The 21,601-nt window shown below is 41.6% G+C and overlaps 1 protein-coding gene across 1 annotated transcript; it reads right to left on the reverse strand.

Annotated features, from left to right (window-relative positions):
• Positions 1 to 356: 356 nt before the first annotated feature.
• Positions 357 to 3,011, reverse strand: dlx1a (distal-less homeobox 1a). Its single transcript, XM_034561693.1, has 3 exons — positions 2,568 to 3,011; positions 2,086 to 2,285; positions 357 to 1,634 (listed from the first exon to the last, which is right to left on the reverse strand). Exons 1-3 carry the CDS (start codon positions 2,875 to 2,877, stop codon positions 1,383 to 1,385), a joined length of 762 nt encoding a protein of 253 aa, XP_034417584.1. The 5' UTR covers positions 2,878 to 3,011; the 3' UTR covers positions 357 to 1,382.
• Between the last annotated feature and the right edge of the window lie 18,590 nt (positions 3,012 to 21,601).

Consider the following 21,601-nt stretch of genomic DNA (forward strand, 5'->3'; position numbering starts at 1 on the left):
CCGATGTTCTTTTTAAAATATAGGCTACACGTAAAATGCAGTGTTTGTGTAGATGCATATAGGCTTTTTCTTTTAGATTCAACGTCAGATTTAATTCTGCTGCTGGTCACTGGTTGCAGATGTGTTGCAACATCTGCAACCAGTGACCATGCAGAAGCAGGAACCCATGTAGGCTAAATGCTAAACACGAGCATAAATCTATACGACGAGCTCACACGGTGTCTGCTACAATAACCAACATGATACTGCTTTGTGTCAGCTCGCATTAAACCTGCACCATGCTGAAGCCTTTCTTTTCACACTAGATGAGGATGAAGGAGGGAAAGGGGGGGTTCAATCAGACACCTTTCTTGACATAATTTAAATCATTATTTTACTGCTTTTGAAACTTTGCACATTATGTACATAAACTTCAGAAACAGATAAATAAATTAAAGTGATCAATACAAAACTAAATATTTTCTATGTTGACTAAACACATCTCGACGATTACAGAAAGCCTAAAACCTTGTTTCACAGCGTATCCAGTACAGCACAAAACAAGTCTGAAAAGTATGTACAAAATACAGTGACAAATGAGCTGCACCCTCAGAATCATTTTTTTCTTCTCAAGCAGCAAATTGTCAGGCCTTTTACATTGTTCACATAACATCGGGGCACGGCATAGAAAAGCTTTGCTTGCGTTAGTGCAGCATCAACAACACAGTGTTGTCATTTCAAAACACACTTACAAAATGAACACAGACTGACCTCAACAGAAAAAACTAGTCTGAATAATTTAACTTAAATAACAAACACATAAACAACATAGTAGCGAGTTGAGGCTTTGCACAATATGCCTGGGGTTGAAATGTGCTGAAAGCATTATGGTGGGATGTATTAATTATCATTATTTTGTAAAAGAATGAACCTTTAACTGTTAATGAATGCAGATTGAGTTCAGGTCATCATCACTTTGGGCCCAACATCCGGTGTAAACAAACACGTGTTTTCTTACAAATAGAATAACTCACACAAGAATAATTAAATTTGTTTCAAAAGAGAAGAAAAAAAAGGAAACTGCCACAAAAGTAAAAACAGTAGCTAAAAAAAGATCCATGAGTCTACGAGTCCGCTGACTGTCACAGACGTGTTGCCCTGGGGCGCTTTGCGTGCCTTTTCGGTCTCTTAGCTCCCTGCTTCTTCTTGTTGCTTGTCGTCATCCGGTATGCAGACGCCACTGTGTCAGCAAACTCGGGGTTGTTGTAGTTGTTGTTGTAGTTGTTGTTGTTGTTGTTGTTGTTGTTGTTGTTGTTGTTGTGTTATCAGTGCTGGGCCGCGCTGAGGCCCCTTCACCATCGTGATACACGAGCCATGGCAGAGTCGAGGGCTGAGGTCTCGGTTCACATGAGCTGTGACTGTTGCATAGACTCTTGGTGTGCGGTTGGATACCACGAGGTGTAGCTGGGAATGTAAGATCCGGTTGTCCCCACCGAAGTCTTCACGGTGGTCGGTGAGCTCCAGACAGGTGCCACCGAGGGAGAGCCGCTCGACAGTCCACGGCCGGTGGCCAAAGCGGCGGTGTCAATGGTGCCCCCGCCTTGCTTCATCAGCTTCTTGAATTTGGAGCGCTTGTTTTGAAACCAAATCTTCACCTGGGGGAGACAAAGGACATTATTATTAGAGTTATAAAAATAATGTACGCACGCAACAGGTTTTCATTGTTCAAATTCAAGAGCAAAACGTGTTTTTAATCGGCCTATCAATATCTTGCCCTCGATTAAAAAAGAGTATTACTGTACTAAGATGTCATTGAAATAAACACATGAATGACCTGGGATATATTCTGGGGAACAAAAATAAACCCATAATTTAATGTCAAACAATATCTTATGGTTTAATAAATGGTGTTCATTAATAATAATAATAATAATAATAATAATAATAATAATAATAATAATAATAACAATAAAAACAACACTAATTAATGCATGTTGTGAGAAAAAAAAAGATCTAAAAAGGTGTAAAAAAAATCCCACATTGTAAAAAGCCTAACGGTGGTCCTGCAGAGTGGAGCTGCTGCGTGAGAGTGTTTCGTGGACTTGCCTGTGTCTGCGTGAGACCCAGCGACGCTGCAAGCTCAGCTCTCTCCGGTAGCGCCAGATATTGAGTTTGTTGAAATCTCCTGTTTAGAGCTTGAAGTTGTAAACTGGAATAGATAGTCCTTGGTTTTCTAATCTTTTTCCCTTTCCCGTTGAACCGAACCTCTCCGCCTTCGACCACGGTGTTTTTCTCTGCTTCAGGCGCTGAGCGAGACAAGAGAAGGAACACAGAATGAGGAGGCAGTAAGCCGACAGTGCTGCGCAGCTTTGAATACTCAGTGCAAGTTTTACAGGCTGTACTTTAGGTATAATTACCCTTAATTGCATACATTGTTTATAGCGTTACGCAATAAATAATTACCAAGCCTAATTTCAACATCTGGCTCATCTTTTCGCTGCAGCGAGCGAGGACTGTACGCAAATGAAAGCCGCGTGCCAACACAGAAAGTTCACATTTAGGATCCAAAGATGCTGTCGCACACTTACCTGTCTCCTCTAACCGCGTCTGTGTGAGTGCCGAGCTGTTTTGGTAGGTCTGTACTGTGCTGAGATATGGACTGGTGGAATGGCTGCCGACAGAGTTCACGTATGGATAACCCAAAGATCTGGGGAACGACGAGGCTGGACTGTAGCTGTCGTGCTGGGTATGACCTGCAGAATGTAAACAGTGCATTGGATAGTGTCCGTGAGACATGGAGGAAGGCGACATTTGTTGACTCGGGGATCCAAACTCCATGAAAACGGTTTTTCCTGAGGCAGGGCTATTAAGACTTTCTGGAATTGTAGTCATTGTCATCTCTTCTGGCGGTTCCCCTTGTCTTGCTTTTGTTGTTTTCCTTCTATGATCTCAGTGAAGGATGGGTCCCAATTTAAGCCGAAGAGATTTTTTCTATTTCCATTCATAAGAAAATGTAGTTTGTGCCTGTGAAAAGTCCTAGGTATGATGCTGTGGACCAAGACAAACTCGCTCAAAGGTTTGAATCTCGGACTCATGAATATTCATCAAAGACTGTCGCTGATTGGTCCACTCTCTCCAAGAGGGAAGCCGATTGGCGACGCTGGGGCTGGGTCCGAAGAACCTGATGAAGTCAAGGAAACCCACAAACATCTAAGATACCTCTTGACATTGCAAGATTCGCTATCATTATTTTTGTTATTATTATTATTATTATTATCATTATTTGTATTATTTTCAAATCGGCAAATAAATACTAATAATTTTAGGCACCAAATTGTGATAATATTTCATACCATCAACACCTGATACACTTTTGTCTCAGCTCTGTCTAAATTTGTAATATTAAATACAATACCGTCATCTACATCGGCGCAGCGCTTGATAATATGGTACAATGTGTCATTGTAATAAAAGTGCCGGTAGTAAGCATCATTTATTAATGTTAAATAATAATTTCCAGTCTCGTTAAAGCTACGATGGGCAGTTGGATTAAATCTTTTTATATTAAAGCTCTATCTGGAGGAAGGGGTATTAGCATAATACTAGTGTTCAATTTTCATAAGTAGGCCTGTAATTAGTCATGTATTTAACACTTAGGTCTCAGTTACATCTGGCTGCACGGGACGATACAATATTTCTGCTTTGATGTCAAATGAGGTTTGTTGGCTCAGGCCTATAACGTTTGATAACGCGCCTGAACACATATAACGATGTCAAAAACTACAACATAACCCATAACAATAACAGACCACTGACTAAGTCAATTTAAAAAAAGGCAACTGTTTTAATAATGGTTTTCTTTCATAACAATGTGACATATAGCCTAATCGTGAGGACTTGTTTGTTGTATTTCGGTGCTTCTCACCGAGCTATTTCTCGTGTCGTAATGAATGCACGCAGCCCCATTTTCTTATCACATTTAAATGCTTTCCAAACGACTTTACGCACCCTCTATCGCAATCAATTAATGGTCACAGTTTTGTTAAATCCTGGCACGTTTGATTAGCATGAATCTAAGCGAGGATGGGGGAGCGGCCAGCCTCCCACAGCCTAACAAGAATAATTATCCATGGCCATTTGATTTAATTGAACTGACGACTGACAGAAGACATTTCTTCTTGAGCTGCAGGTTGAGACGTCCACAACTCAATACCGGAGCAGGGTCACTGCTGCAGCTATAGAGTTGAACCAGGCTATATTAAAAATAAGATATGCAATCAGCAGCTGAAAGCAACTTACTCTGAAAATCACGTGATGGAAAAGAAGCAGATAAATCCACGCCATTCTGGGTCAAAAAGCCTCCGCAGGACGCACTTGGTGAAAGAAGAAGAAGAAGAAGAAGAAGAAGAAGAAGAAGAAGAAGAAATAATCCATCAGTTTATTAGGATTCATTTGCAGGCTGCAGCTCTTGTTCTGGTGTCTGTGCAGAGCAGAAACACAGCCTGGCTGCTCCATCCGCAGTCCCTCCATCTCCACCTGAATAACAAATTAAAGGCAGTTAAATTCCGTCACAGTGATTATCAGTGTAATTGCATAATTGAACTCAGAACAGAACTAGCAAGTTGTAAAAAAAAAGAAAAAAGTGTTATCAAAATGCAGGCGCTGACATCAGGACACGTGTGCCACAGTGTACCAGGCGGCTGCGGATGCCTGAATTTAAAGATATCTGTGCAATATTATAAGCTGGCCTTGTCCCCTAAAATAGGCCAATTTGAAGTGATTTCTCTGGAATTACTTTCGAAAAATGCTTCAAGATTTCCTCCATCAACAACGACAATGATAATGGTAGTACAACCAATAATTATCATCTTCCAGAACAGAGGACTGATTTTTATGGGTACTTGGTGGGTGCGACTGATAACTGTCATTATTTTTCCACGATTATAGTATCTGCAAATTGACACGCGCGGCTGTGAGCAAACCATTAACAGAATAGAAGTAGAATTTGCTGAACATGGTAAAATAACTCGAGTATACTAATAATAGCCATAATAATTACAGGCTTCTTTCTTTTTTGTTGAAGTAAATGAAATTTAGGGCCGAGCAGACACAAGGGGGAATGTATGCTGCATAAATCCTCATTTGACCTTTTTTGCAATATGCACATTACACCAACTGTTTATTCGCTGCATGGCAACCTGGATGATCAACTATTTATTTGAGCCGGTTTCTCAAGCCATCCTCATTGTCATTAGGATGAGGAGACGGGTGATAATATTACCACTTTAATTTATAATTTGACTCCTCTGCTCGCGGCAGGAGGGCAGCGCGGGCCACAGCGGTCCGTCCTGCAGCATGGCGGCGGGGCTGTAACTAGCCGCACTAAAAATAAAGTCCTCCATGCATGGATGGAGCGCAGAGGCAGGACTCATTAGGAGTGAGTAGCTCTGTGGCTGAGGGTGTTTTAACACCTGCTGCTCTTCACCTGAGGGTTAGTGCAGAGGTGGAGAGATAGAGAGAGGAGGGGTGTGGAGGGGTAAACGGGCCAAGATGTCACAGACTTCATTTCAGTCCGGTGATCGAAAGCCCTCCTCAACTGCCATGCCAACCCACATTTTCACAGCCACCAAATATGATCCCGACCGCGGTGCATTGGTAAACTGTGTCTCCATGCTGTGTGAAAGCACAGCTCCACGTGCACCCTGCAGACTCTGCATGTGAGCAGTGATTAATTATTGTCAATGGAGGTGCAGGGATGTGGTTTTTTTTGTTTCCACCTTCAAGAGGAGATGAAATGCAGGTGTATATGGATTTTTTTTTTTTTTTTTTTTTTTTTTTTAAGAAAAAGAAGAAGAAGAATTTATGTCAGTTACTTTACAGTTTGGGGATTCTGGTGAAATGTGATAATTTCTGCTGATTTTCCTTCTGCAAATGAAAAAAAAGAAAAGACTTCTAGTTCAATTTCAATAATTTTCCACAACTCCACATCTTAGATGCGTGTACTCAATGGCAAGATGCTTGAATGTATCCATCTCAAATACACTAATTCATAGAAAAAATATATATAAATAAACTTCGTGCTTTAAAAAAAATTAATACAGTAGCTTATGTCTGAAACTGCCCATTATGGACATTATTACCACGTGACCTCAGCTACAAATGCAAATGTTATTCGTTGAGTGACTTCCAGCAAAAATGTCACGCTGTATGAAGATTTATTTCACGTTTTTAAAGCAGTGGATCAAACAAGTGAAATTGCCTTTTGTTCTGCTTCCTCTCTGGCTTTGTAATTTGCAGCAGCGTCAATGAACGCAAACTAGATGCACTATAATTAACTCGATTCAATGTCTATTTCCATGTTCAATGTGGCATAAAAATGTGAATTGATTTTGTTTACCGAGTATCACGTAAACAAAAAATAGAATCATAATATCGGAGAAACAAGATTGTTATCACGGTTAATTGATTGCATTATCATAAGGGCCAGGGGGGAAATGACATTTAGATTTTTTTTTATGTTGTATTATTGTTTTCAGAAAAACGAGGAATACAATATATTTTTGGACAGTCAAAACAAAATGTACTGTCTCACAATGTGTGAAATCCTTTTTTGGCTCCTTTACTTTTGTGTGATTATGATTTAAATAATGTATTTGAAAGCAAGGTCACAAAGAATGACTGTTTTTTGGTGGGGTTTTTTAATGCGCCAAATAAATAATTTTTGTCTATATAAATGATATATATATATATTCTGATAATTTTACTTCTAAATTCAAATGTGTTTCTTATTTGATAATATTGAATGTTGGTAAACATCACTACATGTCCATACTATATTATGGAAGTCAGGTTCAACTCTGGTTTCAAATGGTGGTGTTTGGACCTAGACTGCTTTGTTTATATATGGATCCCATGCCTTTAATAACAAGTAAACAGTGTAATAATTTCCTTTATTGACTGTACAAATATTTCTAAAAAATGAATATGTGTTGTTTATATATAATTTTCTGAAGTATAATAATAATAATTTTGTTTGTTTTTAGGCATTGCTGACTGCGAGGAATCATATCAGGAATGTGTACTGACCAAATGCCGCTGGGACTCCAAACTGGACTTGTTGCTATATGACGTAGACTGTCTGTGGAAGCCTGGTGACAAAATAAGGAGCCATCGAATGTGACAATAAAATGTAATACAATTGTGAATGTTTTTTTTTCCCATTTAATTTCTTTCCTTATCAGAAGCTAATCATAAATGGCTTATTTTGAACCTAAGTGACTCTTTTATTCTAATTTTTAGCGAATTGAATCCCAAACAGCAACAACTTCTCATGCATGCGTGTTAAAAGAAGTATCTAACATAATCAACATGTGTGTAATAGGACTTAAAGCTGGTCATTGCAGAGCTGAGAGGTCATATTTTTCAACCCCCCCCCCCCCCCTTTAGTGTTCAGAGCAGCTCTCTCCCCAGAAAGCTGGGGGTCACAGTGTGGAAAAGCCCCCAGCGAACTAGTAGAAATGCTGTGCCCATTACAGCAGCAGCAGGGGTCAGGCCATGGCAGCAAGCATCCAACCTGCCCAAAATTGGCTGCAAAATGACCAATTACCTGAGTGAAGGCTGGGGAGAAAGGACTTGGAAAAATATGGCTTTTACTTAATTCAGCTAAACTGTAAAAGAAACTAGTGTCACTATGACGCTTCATACTTGCTACATGTTACAGTATCCCCCACCTCCCCAAAATTGTCAAATGATCAGAAAATACATTATAAGGATAATCGAAATGTGATCAATTTAAAGTCGCGTAGTGATGTGAGAGCTGGATTACAGGAACATAATCCATATAACATAGCTATAAACTGGGGGAATTATTCCACCAACACTAACACAGCGATTGATTAAACATCTTTACATGTAGGTCTTATTGAATTAATTTCCCTGCAAATGGGAAACATGCAAATTCGCCAATTAAGTCATTTGCCCATGGAGAGCATAGACTGCTTGACGTTCAGCTGCCACTGCGCCTTTAGTCTGAAACCCCTTTTTAGTTTTTGTTAAGAGTTAAGTCTCCAACAAAGACGGGAAGGAGGTCAGCACTCAGCCAACACCTGAATGCGCCTCTCTTTTTTGTGCTCCCCTTGATCCCCACAGTCTGTGCCTGTCATTAGTCTTAATGATGGAAAATTGTCATGTTGATACAAGTCTTGCTCTCCCCCTCTCTTCTTTGTATAAGTAGAAGGTGGAAGCTCCATTCGTAACAAAACCGTGGACACTGCATTTGTGCCGGGGGAGAAAAAAAAAGGCTGTAGATGCTCTTTCCATAGCTGGGATAATTATTCCTACTGTGACCTTAATGATTCTCTCTGTTCATCCTGCATCTCATCCACGCGCCAGGCCCTCAGCAGAGCCCTGTGTCAGGGAATATGAAAAAACCATATAATGAAACCATTTTGGCTGATGGAAAAAAAGGGTTACTGAAGCTGCACTTGCTACAAAGACGGCTCAATTATGAGTAATTGTGATAATTTTCCCTCCATTCACTGCTTTCTCTGAAAGGTAAAAAACACAGATGCTGAAAGGGAAATTACTTGGACAATATATAATCTGTGAAATGGTCACAACAGAAAAAAAAGATGACTGTAAGAAAGTGTAGGACTATAAATAGGTATGTTAATGTGTGGCATATAAACACACCCTCGGACGCTCACAGCCCTACCCTGTGCACGAATAGAAAAAAAACATACAACAAATGACCATTGAAAAAAGCACGATAAAAGTAGATATGCAGCTGCCAGAAAATTAAACCTCCTTCTCCTTCCAATTGACAAATTTCAGCTCCTGAAAATGCACCCCCATAGTTGGCTATCATTTGTTGTTCTCTGACAGGAAAAGGATAATTACCTCTCTCAGAGGCAGGAGGACTGACATGCCCTTTAGACTTTGCCATGAATGCAGAAGCTTGATAGAAAGCTTGAGGAATAATTTTCTTCTTTGCCTTTCCTTTATGTTCAAGAGCATGTTTTGTTCACGAGAACTTTGAGATGGCAGTATTGTAGAGAGCATTAAACCATGGGTGTTCATACGGTAAATATGACATCCCTGTGTGCCGTGTCTATCTGCTTCTCCATTCAGGGAAAAAACTCTGAAATGCATTAAAATTTCAATTTCATCTCACCGGGAGACAGGCGAACTAGTGAGATATGCATTACTTTTTCTGTTCACAGTGGGTATTGGATTAAACATTTCCTCTTCCTCCTTGAAAAAAAAAAATGAAGCTTCTCTCTGTCAGAAAGGAGCAGGGCCATAAATTCAAGTTCTGTGGAGAAAGAAATCCATTGTATTCTAGGAAGTGTACAACACATGTACATCTGCATGAAAGCAAACGCTAAATGAACCCATCACCACGTCTCGTCAGATATCTCTATGCTTTGTTTCTGTGTTTTGGGGAAATTGTTCAGCACTAGATATGATAGTTAGATACATAGACCCATGATTTTTCTCTTCTCTTGTGCATGTTGTTTCATTATGTCCACAACCTCTTCCCCCACAAGTGCATTTATTTCCCCCCCAAGAAACCTCCCACATGTACGGCCGGCCGCTGACCCCTCAGGCCCTGCAATCTGGAATAAATCTTTCCAGACAAGCCAAGCAACATTACAGCCTTGCAGGTCAAATACTTGTATCACACTCAAATGATGAGTCTCTGTCACACACCATGTCATCTGTTTCACCCCAACCCTCCAATAACTTCTGTCCCATTGAGCATGCCTCATATGTTACGTGGGACCAAGCCTGCCCCGAGACCCCCTGGTCCCACCTGATTGTGCCTCCGGTAACATGGAGCAGCGTCTTGGTACAAACAGCAGCCTATACTGAGCATGGCTTTTTGTGTAGCACACAAATACACACATGCACAAACCACCAATCTCAATTCAGTGCACCCCACTGCGCACTTCCTGACAGCCTCCAGAAATGTTTTCAAGTTGTCAAGTCTCTACAGTAATAGGAGTGAAGAATACAACAAAACAATAATCATATGATCAGAAATTTTGGTTATGTAAAGACTGCGAGAATAAAACTGTTTGCGTTGCTTCTTACAGGCTCTTTCATTTAGTTTCAAATTGAAACCCTCCGTAATGTTTTCTATTTTAGTCACTTTGACACTGAACCAAATCGGCTGTTGCAGCAGCTGTTCTGATATTTGAGCACACGTTAATTTTTACAAGCAGGTTTATTTGAATGTCAGGGTTAAGGGACTGTATGAAAATGATTAGGGAGAGGGGGAGTGCTATGTGTTTTGCCTTCTTGAATGAAGGAAACCTGACCTGTCTTTCCACATTTTCTCATCTCAGATTAATATTTGATTCTATTTATTATCACACATTTCAAGCTACAACTCCATCTGATATGACATTCAACAGTTATAATAACGGTTCTTTTAAAAGCTCTGTTAACATACTATGGTTTAAATAGCAGCGCACCATCATAATTTATGTTTTCCCTTTCAGTTTCTGTCAACTCAATAATGTTATTTTAGGGGGTGCTGAAGGTGTTCCAAAGAAAATAAGAGAATGTCAGAGAGGGTTTTACTTTGAAAAAATCTGACACAAACGTTTCAGCTCCCCTCACCACCCAATTGATGTGTGTATAGTCCTTATCTGTGATGCTGTGCATGAAACAACACTGCACTAGAAAACCATGTTGCTCACCCCAACCCAGCAGTCTTTTTTTCATACATGCTCGGTTGAGGGTCGAGAGACATAGCGTGAGGCGTATGTTGCACACATTTTAAAGCCCTCTCCGGAAAAGTTGCATTTTGTGATTTTATATAAATAAAATTGACTCAACTCTGTGGGTTGAGAACATTCTGCCAAACTTTATTCTGATGAAACCCTTTAAAAACCCCAAATGCAACTTAGTCAAGCCCAAAGTGAAAGGAGTCGGCTTTACTGGGACTGTGCCAACATTTTTTAAACAAGACCTTCTAATATTGTCTTTCCCCTCTTGACCTATATTCAAGCCATTCTTTACTTTTCAATCTATAGAGTTGTCACTCTCACCTTCTATGACCTTTTTAGCATTTCTTTGGCACATTTACTGAACGTCTGCTTTCCGTTAAGATGCAGAAGAACGTGATGTCACCAATAACAACGATCCACATCTATTCTGTTTGTGATATACTCATCCTGTTGGCTTCCACTTGAGTTGGATGAGGACAATAAATACAGAGACATGATTGTTGTCCTCATATCGCAAAAGCCACCTTTCTATGGTACACACTTAATCCATCTTTTTAATGTAAATATTTGATCTGCATTGTAAATAAAGGGTCCTCCCTTGATTCCCCCCAAAAAGAAGAAATCGTGTCATCATTTTCATACTGTCCCTTACCTCACGGTTTGGCTTTTCCCCCCAACAGAGACAGCTTGAAAACATCTGATCAAACACACATGATATACAAACATAAATGTAGGGTCTATACTGTTGCTCAAACTCTGACCCTCAGACAGAGGATGCCTGATTTTGTTCTTCATCGCCAGCAGTCTGATATAAACCAGTCTGGCCTACAGCTGCACCTCACCGACATTACTAGCCAGGAACAGAGAGCCTCTCTTCCAATTACACCGCTGCACCGCTGCCTGATCTCAGCCATCTATGGAGAAAGCTAAGACAAGGCTGTCAGAGATTTTAATAAATGTAGGGAACCCTGCATGGGAAAAGTGTTGCTGTCTCAATAGAGTGACACAGACAGGCCAAGGCTGTCAATGGAGCCCCTAATGACAGAGTAAGATAATGACAGACCCCAGTTAGAATCAGCAGGAAGAGGAAGATCAATCTGCAGCCAGAGAGGGAGGGCCGTGAGGAGGGGGACAAAACTGTGGGCTCTTTCTTTTCTATTTTCTCAGTTTTAGCTCATCTCATACATATATCTTTCTGTTGCAGCTGGCTTGCGTCGTGGTGGGGCAGCTCTGCATTAAGCGCACAGTGGATCAATAGCCATTACAACTCCCTCACAGCCTGACACATCGCAGGGTCGCAGTTGACATTTCACTCAGGGTCGCATTGATCCCCAGTGCACAATATTCCAGCCCCCAGTTAGTGGCCGAGCCTGGGGTCTGGCTGGAATTGAAAAGCGAGAGAGGGGGGTGTAAACGGCAGAGGGGTGGCTAACCAGCTGCCCGCGCTACAAGTAAACAGCACACCCCTTGATGCATTCCTCATTTTCAATCTACTGGTTTTCCTGCCACTACTGGCAATCCGAGAGGCTGCATCAGAGGATCAAAGCTTGATCTCATGTGAATGATTTATGCAGATTAGTGTGTGCGTGTGTGTGTGTGTGTGTGTGTGTGTGTGTGTGTGTGAACGTGCGTGCATGTGTGTGTGTGTGTGTGTGTGCGTGGGCGCGTGTGTGTGTGTGTTTATGTTTATCGGTGCCCTTGTCCGATTCTCTTCAAAACAAGGGACAGTAAATGAGAAGTGTGTGTGTGTGTGTGTGTGTGTGTGTGTGTGTACACAAGGCAGAAATAGCCACACTGTCATCCTCGTTGATAGCATCTAGCTGAGGAGAATGGAAGAAGTGGAAACGGGATGAAAAAAAACACAAAATTAAATAAAAATTGTCTTCCCAGAGATGTTATCTTTGTGGTCCATTTGACTTTGCAACCAAGTGTTGAATTCATCCATTTAAGTATAGCTGCAAAACATGTAAATCATTTTCCAAAATATAAATACTATAATAATAGTTTAACAATATCTAGTGTAACGTCCACAGTCACATTAAAGATAGACTACCTTTTAACAATAGATATAGAAAACATAACAAATGCATACAATACAATTTCTGTAATACACACCCATGTGTAACCTGCCTCTTTGTCATTTGTATTGTTTCTCATCGTGACACAATCACCTTTGTAAAAAGAAAACCTATATCGTCATGGAAATGTGCACAAAAGGTTGTGTTTTTGCTGTGTGAGTTCTTGAAGCGCTCTACTTGGGGGGGAAACGGATCATCTCAGAACTCCTCTGCCAGCAAACACTGCCCTTGGGTTTGATTTCTAAATTGCACTTCATAATTGTAAGCAAGGGGAATTCCCAGATAAAATGGCTACAAGGGCTTACATACCTGGCAGTTGTAGTGTGACTGCATTGTTCACTGTTCAGTCTGACAGAGGGACATTTCTGCAAAGAAGAAACATGAAAGTGACATTGACTTTTTCCTGAACAGTTCATCTGAACACTTTCAATCTTAATAAAAGATGCATGTTGTTTTATACATAAATATACATCTATATTCAAACCATGCACCCTGAACACATCTGATATTGAAAATCGCTTACATGTGACTGCACCTCCTCCTAACATATATAAAATCACATAAATGAGTTAAATTATAGGGAACGGCACAGTCTGCATGTGAAGGCACGGATGCGTCAGATTACAGGTCTAATGCCATAATTGAATTCTCGCTCTGGGCAGAAATTTGATTTAATCAATTGTTGCCACCTGGCTCGATGTTTGCAACAACACGGGAGACCACACACAGGATATAAAAAGTCATTTGATTAAACCAAACAACAGACGCACATACGTATACCCACACACCTTAAATACCGTTGGAAACAGTTTGTCCGACAGTATATGGCAGAAAAAGAACTGCGGCTGCCTCTGAATCAGATCCTCATCTTTAATTTCTATGTGGTCGGCCCAGTCGGATACAATGCCTGTCGTCAAATAGTCTGGGGTCATTATGTACTGGGAGAATGGAAGAAAAAAAGAAAGTGTACATGAAGATGAGAGCAGGTCTGCAGTCACAATGCTCCCATTTAACATGGCGAGTTGGGGGGGGGGGGACTGGAGCAGCGTCTTGCCCACTCAGCCCAATCGTGCGACTCGGGACGGCCCAACAGAGACACCGGAGCCCCGGAGGCTGACAGAGGACTTTCCCCATCAACACTCACATAATGCTGCTTTGGCACACACTCACAAGTAAGACAAGGCTTTACTCCAGAGCTGCTGGCACAAGTCCAAGTGGCTTATGGATATTTGCCAGAGTGTGCATATTGTTGGAATTAAATACAAATGTAAACCATAATATTTGGTATAATTTGCAGGGTAAACATCTATGACAAGTCAGGTCCAATATGAGTGAACAGTTTCAGCGAGCTACATTTCAAATTCTGATGTTTTGTTCAGAAAGGCGACACTCTCTGAGATCCACTTCTTTGGTCTTGCTCTAAAGTCACCTGTTTGCCTGGTCAATTATTTTTATTTGTCTCCCCTCACAGCCTCAATAAGTCAAATAAATGTTTTTGCTTTTGCTTTTATAAAATAACAATAACTTGAAATACCCTAATGCAGAAATAACAATTCAGGCATCATTCACCTCTGTTGTTCGTGGTTGTATTGTGACGAGAGATATATGGTTTGATATACAGTAGCTAGGAAGAGATTGTATGTCTGTTTTATATTAAGCGCTGAAAGGTTGAGTTCCACATGCAAGATGACTGTTGAGAGTCACCTTTTGGACAGTAAAGGCAGCGCTCTGCTCTGACCTTGCTCAGAGGAAACACCTGCAGAGAGCAACACATGTTGGTCTGCAGGGAAACCTTCGCTGTCTATTTCTGCACTGATGAAATATCCCTGAGTAAAGAGGACTGTGACCTTGTTCTTATCATTTGTAGCTCTGGATATTGTTTAATCACACCACCGGAGAAAGCCTGACTGAGAGGCGTGTAGTGTTAGCCGAGCAGCTCTCCTTGTAGTGAGCGGCAGCAGCTTGATGGAGGGCAGCAAGCTGAAGCCTGGCAGGAGCTTTACTGTGCGGCAGCTCCGCTTTTTCAGGCTGTGTGAGAAATTTTTCTCCCTCCATGCAGCCTGGTTAAATTAGCCCCAGAGCCAGAGTGTGGACAGCAGCTGGAGTGCAAGAGTCAGCCCTGGCAGTGGTGATAATCAGCAGGGAGGATGTGGAGAGAGTAACCCTCAGGGAGGAGGGGGTTGGCAGAGAGGAGGAGGAAGGGGGGGTGGGGGGGTGGTGGCTGTGATCTTACAGGCCCAATCAGAACCCAAGTGGAGCCGAGGCCTCATGCAGTGTAACAGCACACCATCGCTCTGCAGCACTCAACATCCTGGACACAGAGCAGGTCTCCTCCCTAACCGGCTGCTTAACCCTTTCAGAGTGTGTGTGCGTGCAGCTCCCCTGGCCCTCATTCGCTCATCACTGCACTAATCAGCCTCTGAGACAGCAGCTGCAGGGAGCCCCACTCCTAACCTGGGCTGGAGAGGCTGTTATCCTCAACAAGAGGAGTGCAAATACAGAGCTTAGTGTTCTCAACAGGGACCACAGAACATCCACATGTCTGACTCTGGCTGCTGCCTCTATTGTGTCACATTCGACTCAATCGTCCGATGGGCTCAATAATGTCAGCATAATAAGCTTCTTCATTAGACAGCAGGGGTGGAAGACATACTCCGATCCTTTACTCAAGTAAAAGTAGCAATATAACAATGTAAAAATAGAAGTTTGCATTTATAATTTTACTAATGTTATATTTCTGAAGTTAGTTTCTGTCTAAGTACATAAAATAAAAGTGTGGCACAGAGAAATAAAAGGTAACTAAACTAATAGTTGGTCCATCCGCGCACAGGCCTTTATCAAACATCGGCCTAAGTACAAGACACTTTTAGATAAAACGTATTCAAAAACAAAAAACTCTAACCCTCAATTATAATATTACTTCTTTATCATTTCATATAACATATTCTCTGTTTATGTGGCACATTTCTAATTTAAAATCCAGAAGTTATTCACCAAAAAGAAGAAGAAAGAAATGCCACAAGCCCGAGGTTTATTCTGATGAATGGCTTTTGCTAGATCTTGCAGGTTTTGCGTATCTTTAATATTGTGCGTGTGAAAAGGCATTTCATTCTGTGTGCAACAGTATACTGCATGACAAAGTCAAAACCAAAACCCAAGATCCTAATCTGGCTTTTGTTTTACCATACAACAAAGTATTACACTATGGAAACGTATAAATTCCATATAAACAGCCCGAACTGCACTTTGTCACAGATGAACATCTAACTACACAGGTCTTCAAAACAAGAGCACTCAACAATGTAAATGCTAGATCCACACAGATTCCCTCGCTGTTATCTCTAATTGAACAATATTAAATTAAATAAACCAACATCTTCATCAGTTCTTTCTTCCACATTACTAAAGGGTTAAATACAATCATGAATGAGAAAGAAATGAGCTAACCGCTTAACACAGTAGCAACATGCTATAACAATAAATAATAATATGTCATTTCTTGATCAGCAGTATGTTAAATGTGCCAAGTAAAGTAACCAGAAACTATAGTTGTCAGATGAATGCAGTGGAACAAGAAATACAATATTTCCCTGTGAGAAGTAAAGGGGAGAAAGTAGGAATACTCGAGTTAACTCCAATTATCTAAAACTTCTAGTGAAGAGTGTTTTTATGAAGTTCTGTCCATTCGCTCAAGGGGCCACGGATCAAGAGTAAATCAGTGGGAGTTTATATAAAGCCCTGATTAATGTTGTGGGGGAAGATGCCTGTACTGTAGTACTAGTTCCTACAGTTCTGGCATAATCTCACTAAATCAGTCGAGCCAGCTCACAGGTTGCATGCGACCAGTGGTTCATCAGCGTGTGCCCGACACATGGACATGATGGAGGGTGCAGAGCGGAGGAACGTCCGGACAGGTAGGGTCAGAGCCAGGTCTGATTACACAGCTGCTGAGCTCCCACCAGAACCCAGAGACATACCAGCACCCCACTCCTGCGCCAGTCCTTGAATCCATCCGTCCACTGACTCCATGCATGCCTCGTAGTGTGGGATACAGAGTTTAGTCAGAAAACACCAACTTAGGTTGACTTTCTGTGGAAGAGTTTGTTTTTGTGTCGCTGTGTAAAGGCAACACACATTTCAGAGTCACATGTCTCTCCACAACGTCTAGTCCAACACTTGGACCAAAATAATTGATTGATACGAGCAGAGCTGATGCGATCTCCGAGGCCCAGCTTGACATGACATGAAGCAACGATTTTATGTTGTCTGTCAAATATACGGGAACAAAAATCAATGCAACTTGACAGCATTACATAAAGAGCTTTTGTGTGTCGATATTTCTTTTCTGCCTGCGTACTTTTGTCTGGAGTGTACAGTCGTTCTCGAGGCCCAGGGGGGGGTGGGGGGGGGGGGGGGAGCAGAGCCGGCGACAACAATATGGGAACCCAAGGAGGAAACTGCACATGTCATCTTTTCTCGACAATTTCTGCTGTGACTCCAAAAGAGGCTGCATCTTCACAGACCATTTCATACGGCGACGTCATCCATCACTGCAGACAGATTTGACTGCTCGTTCTGCACGAGTCCCCAACTTGACCCCTAAATTCTTCTGATGTGAAGACGTTCAAAATCAACCGTGCCATGGATATGGTAACCCTGCAAAATGTGTGATTAATGGGCAGAATTATAACCAAATCAATTTAACGCAACATTGTCAATTTCACACTCAACATTTATTTTTCTAATCTGACACACTCTTATTTTTGGTGCTGCCAAGTGCATTTTGTGGCTTTGTAATGAGCATTTTTGTAAATGAACAGTGATACATTGTATAAATTGCTAAATTGACATTTAAGTGCACGATTGCATCAAACACCCGTCCAATATAACCAAACTAAGTGCATCCATCTGCACATCATTAACTTCAGGAAAAGTCATCAGTTTCATGGGAATATGGGAAAAGGGTTTGTAGGGTAACTGATAAACCACTTACTGCAGCAGTGTCCATATAATCTGATTACGGCTCAAACCCGAGTTTAGTGCTGGTGACGAGGTTACAAGCGTTCCCGACTGCCCAGGTGCAACCAGGGAGAGCTGGGCGTGTCTGTGCGGCTCTGTACCACTCAGGCTTCACCCTGCAGAACCTCAGCCACCCTGAATGCAACAGCCTGCCCACTCTCCCTCTCGTCTGGTAGAGGATCAGCGGCAGCTTTAAAGCTGCCCAGGCTGGGAGGTGAACAAGTGGGGCTTTGAGGAGCCCTCTGCCAGTCAGACATAGAGCTCCAGGCCTCCAGCCCTCAGGGGTTAACCTCTCAGACTGCCAAGCAAAATACTGCAAGAGTCTCGCAATTACAGAGACAGTCAAAGGCCACACGCAATTTCCAGAGCTATTTACACAGTTAGAAGGCCCCACTCCAGAACTGCCAAGAATAGGCAGAATTAAGATGGTAGAGATGTATGGTAGGCTTTTAAATACAATGTGCCCTCCTATGGCTGCAATTCATTCACAAAGAACATAATAAGACGAACAACATGAGTTATGCTAAATATATAGGAAGATTTTTTAAATCAGTGTTCTGACAGGAGCACCTGTTACAATATAACAAGGCTCAAATGAAGGCTTTATTGCACCTCTTGGAAGCTTAAAATATTGCATCAGCTTAGTTGTAGGGGTTGGATGAAAACCACAATATCAATATATAAAGTGATACAAGTAAGTCTCCTGAAAATCCATGTAGAAATTGACAGTGGATTAAAAATAAAGCCGTTCTTTGTTTTTGGCAAATGAAGTAAATCAAATCAATGTACTTCATGACGCTACATATATATATATATATATATATATATATATATATATATATATATATATATATATATATACAGATACAGAAATCTTTTTTAAAAAAATCCAATATTACCTTGGCTTAAACCATCAAGCTAATTGATTTTCAATTTTCAACAGTAGTTCCCAAGGGTTAGGGTTAACCAGATTTTTAAAAAAGGTCTAAAAGGTCTACAAAAATCCTAAATAAAACAGAAAACAATGTGTGAATAAGAAGAGAATAACTTGATACACTTTGCTCCATTTGAAGCAGTCACAGGCAAATGGTCTAAAACACTCAAAGATCATCAATTGATGATAACATGGTAAAATGGCATGTTTGATGATTGACAAAATAGTTTTCCTCACAGTATATTGTCTACAGCGTCACTTATTGCATGTATTGGGTTTTATTGTAAGCTTCCAGTTATCATTCATGCATTAGACTGTACATTAGACAGTGTTTCTAGTAACCTTGGTCCTGCTGTGCAGCAGTGTGGGATGAGTTGTGCAGTGAGTGAGTCTGTATAGGAAACATTTTCCTCCTGCATGGCCGGTGCAGCGGGGCTCTCAGTGGACTGGGGGGGGCCTCTAACCCACGCAGCTGTTCTCCAGGTCTAGAGCCTCTCCAGAGCCCGACAGTTCCTCCTGCTTTGGGGACCGCCTGCCCGGGGGTCACGGAGCACTAATAATAACAACATCCAACTTGCAGGCCCGAGGGTCAGACGCAAAGCGTGACCCCTCCCCATCACCGCACCAGAACCTGGACAGGAGCCAGGACACAGAGCCACACTGCAGCATGAGAGGGCAGGGTTAGGAGGGGTGAGGTGAGGTGGGGGAAGGGGTGGGTCTGTGGGTGGCTGGAGCTTGCAGGTCTCCTTTCACTTCCTGCTTAACCACCACCACCATTTTGGGGGTGGAGGAGGTTTTGCAGAGTGGGTCATTGTGCAGGAGGGAGGGACAGGTTTTTGGATATGCGTAGGTTATATTGGGAAGCTTGTTGGTGGTATGGTGGCTCAGATTTGAAAACGTAGAGGCTAGATGATAAATGATGAATGTCATACCTGAAAAGAATAATGTGCCTCTCGTAAACTGCTGAAAATAACACCAAGGCGAAAGCACCTGCGTGTTGCTGTGGTTAACCCACACAGAACAGCATGAACGAAAGTATCTTAAATGACGCCGAGAGGCAGAGCAAAATCTGCTCATGAGTCTAACTGGAGCTTCTGAGAGAGTCTGGGTTCGCTGGATTTAGCACTCGTGTTTATGAGTCAAATAGTTCTTAGTCAAATATTGTACCTTATATCAAAGAAAGGAACTCAGGTGCTTCTCCTTGTGTGGAAACTGAAACAATAAATGCCTGCTCTGAAAATCAACTCTGAGTTTGTTACGTTCAAGTGTTCCGAGTACAAACACAGAGCTCCGCCCCTTTCAGGTCCTACAGGTCGGCCAGCGGTGCACTTGTGGTTTCTCACACACTCCATTCGAGGGGGAATGCTTGGCCTTAATTAGCACCGAGCATCTGGCAAATGTCCGTGTGTGTCTGTGTGCAGCATTCCTATTTACTTAGTAAGCTTGCAGGAAAAAACACTGTGAGAGCGTCGCAGTGTTTCAGTACGGGGCCCGGGGAGTGTTTTGTTATCATATTGTGAGTGACATATGTGTAATTTAACAGCACTCTTCTCACTATCCCCTGAATCTTGTGTACAGTTATAGTTTACGGAGCATTTCTAAGTCACATACACCCCCACCAACATATTGAGTTAGCTTAGTAAAAATACTGTGTGGAGTTGTTCAAATCTTCCGAGTGGCCTTCGCTACTGAATTAGATTGAAGCATTGAGAAGAAAACACTCCTCATTTGCAGATCTATGTCTATTACTTTAACCGTTCAAAAGGATCCCTGTCTGTTTACCCTGCCGCTAAATAACATTTTAATCACTTGTAAGTTTGGGGGTAACAGCTGAAACTGAGAACATTTAACATTGCACTTGGACTTCCCGTAAATGCAGCAGAGAAACAACCGGTCTTATTCTAACCTCCCCAAGATGTGCGATAAACTCACCCCTTATCCTTTCAGATTCCCATTGGACACGTTGATCCAAAAACACACTCTACCTTATTTGCAAACATATTTACATGTAAAAAGCCAGGTAAAAGCCAGGCTCCTGTGGAAACAACAAAGATAAGAGTTCACAGCAGGTCAGTGCCGTCGTTCTGAAGCTACAGTACAGCAGCAGACAAGTAGAGTTCAGTCCAGTCGGCTTGATCGCAGCCTACATCTCCAACCTGACAAGATTACACAAAGGCTTCCTGTCTCCTCGGCCCCGATACCATCTCAGTCTGACTTCTCGCTCCCCTCCCATGTGGCTCCATCCCAACCTCAGATAGCACCAATTACAGCCTAATGGGACAGTTTTAATGAGAAAACTACATCTAGCAAAGCACATGTTCATCCAACTCCGCAGCATGGCTCATTTAAGAGATTAATACACAGGCAAGTCATGCAGTACAGGAAAAGTCAGCGTTGGGAAATAACAGCTAGTCAAGGCGGCCATTCATGTGATCAAAACAAAAAGCCCACTCTAAATATTTTCTGTTGATTCTCTACAGAAATAATGTCATAATTAAAACTTCCATGCTGTGCAGCACATTGACATGTGAATGTGTCCCGTTCTTTCAACGAATAATAATCATAAACTCACTTTCTTTTAAAGCACACACTGAAAATTAGTCCTCCGTAGATTTCCGAAAAAACTTCACGGGAGATGTTATTATGTCATATTTTAGCACTGCACATGGAATAAATGAAAACCAAATGCCACAGCAGGTTCCCTCATTGATGAGTATATGTAGTACGATGACTCAAACCTCATCCGGCATTTGCATTTGTTTAAGCCAATTAAAAAAGCACAACAGAAAGAAAGAGGGGAACTTAGTAATGTTTTCAATAAGCGACATCATCTTTATCTGGAATGAAGGACAGGA

The sequence above is a fragment of the Cyclopterus lumpus genome, chromosome 21 (genome assembly GCF_009769545.1).
Source record: "Cyclopterus lumpus isolate fCycLum1 chromosome 21, fCycLum1.pri, whole genome shotgun sequence".
Classification (NCBI taxonomy): domain Eukaryota; kingdom Metazoa; phylum Chordata; class Actinopteri; order Perciformes; family Cyclopteridae; genus Cyclopterus; species Cyclopterus lumpus.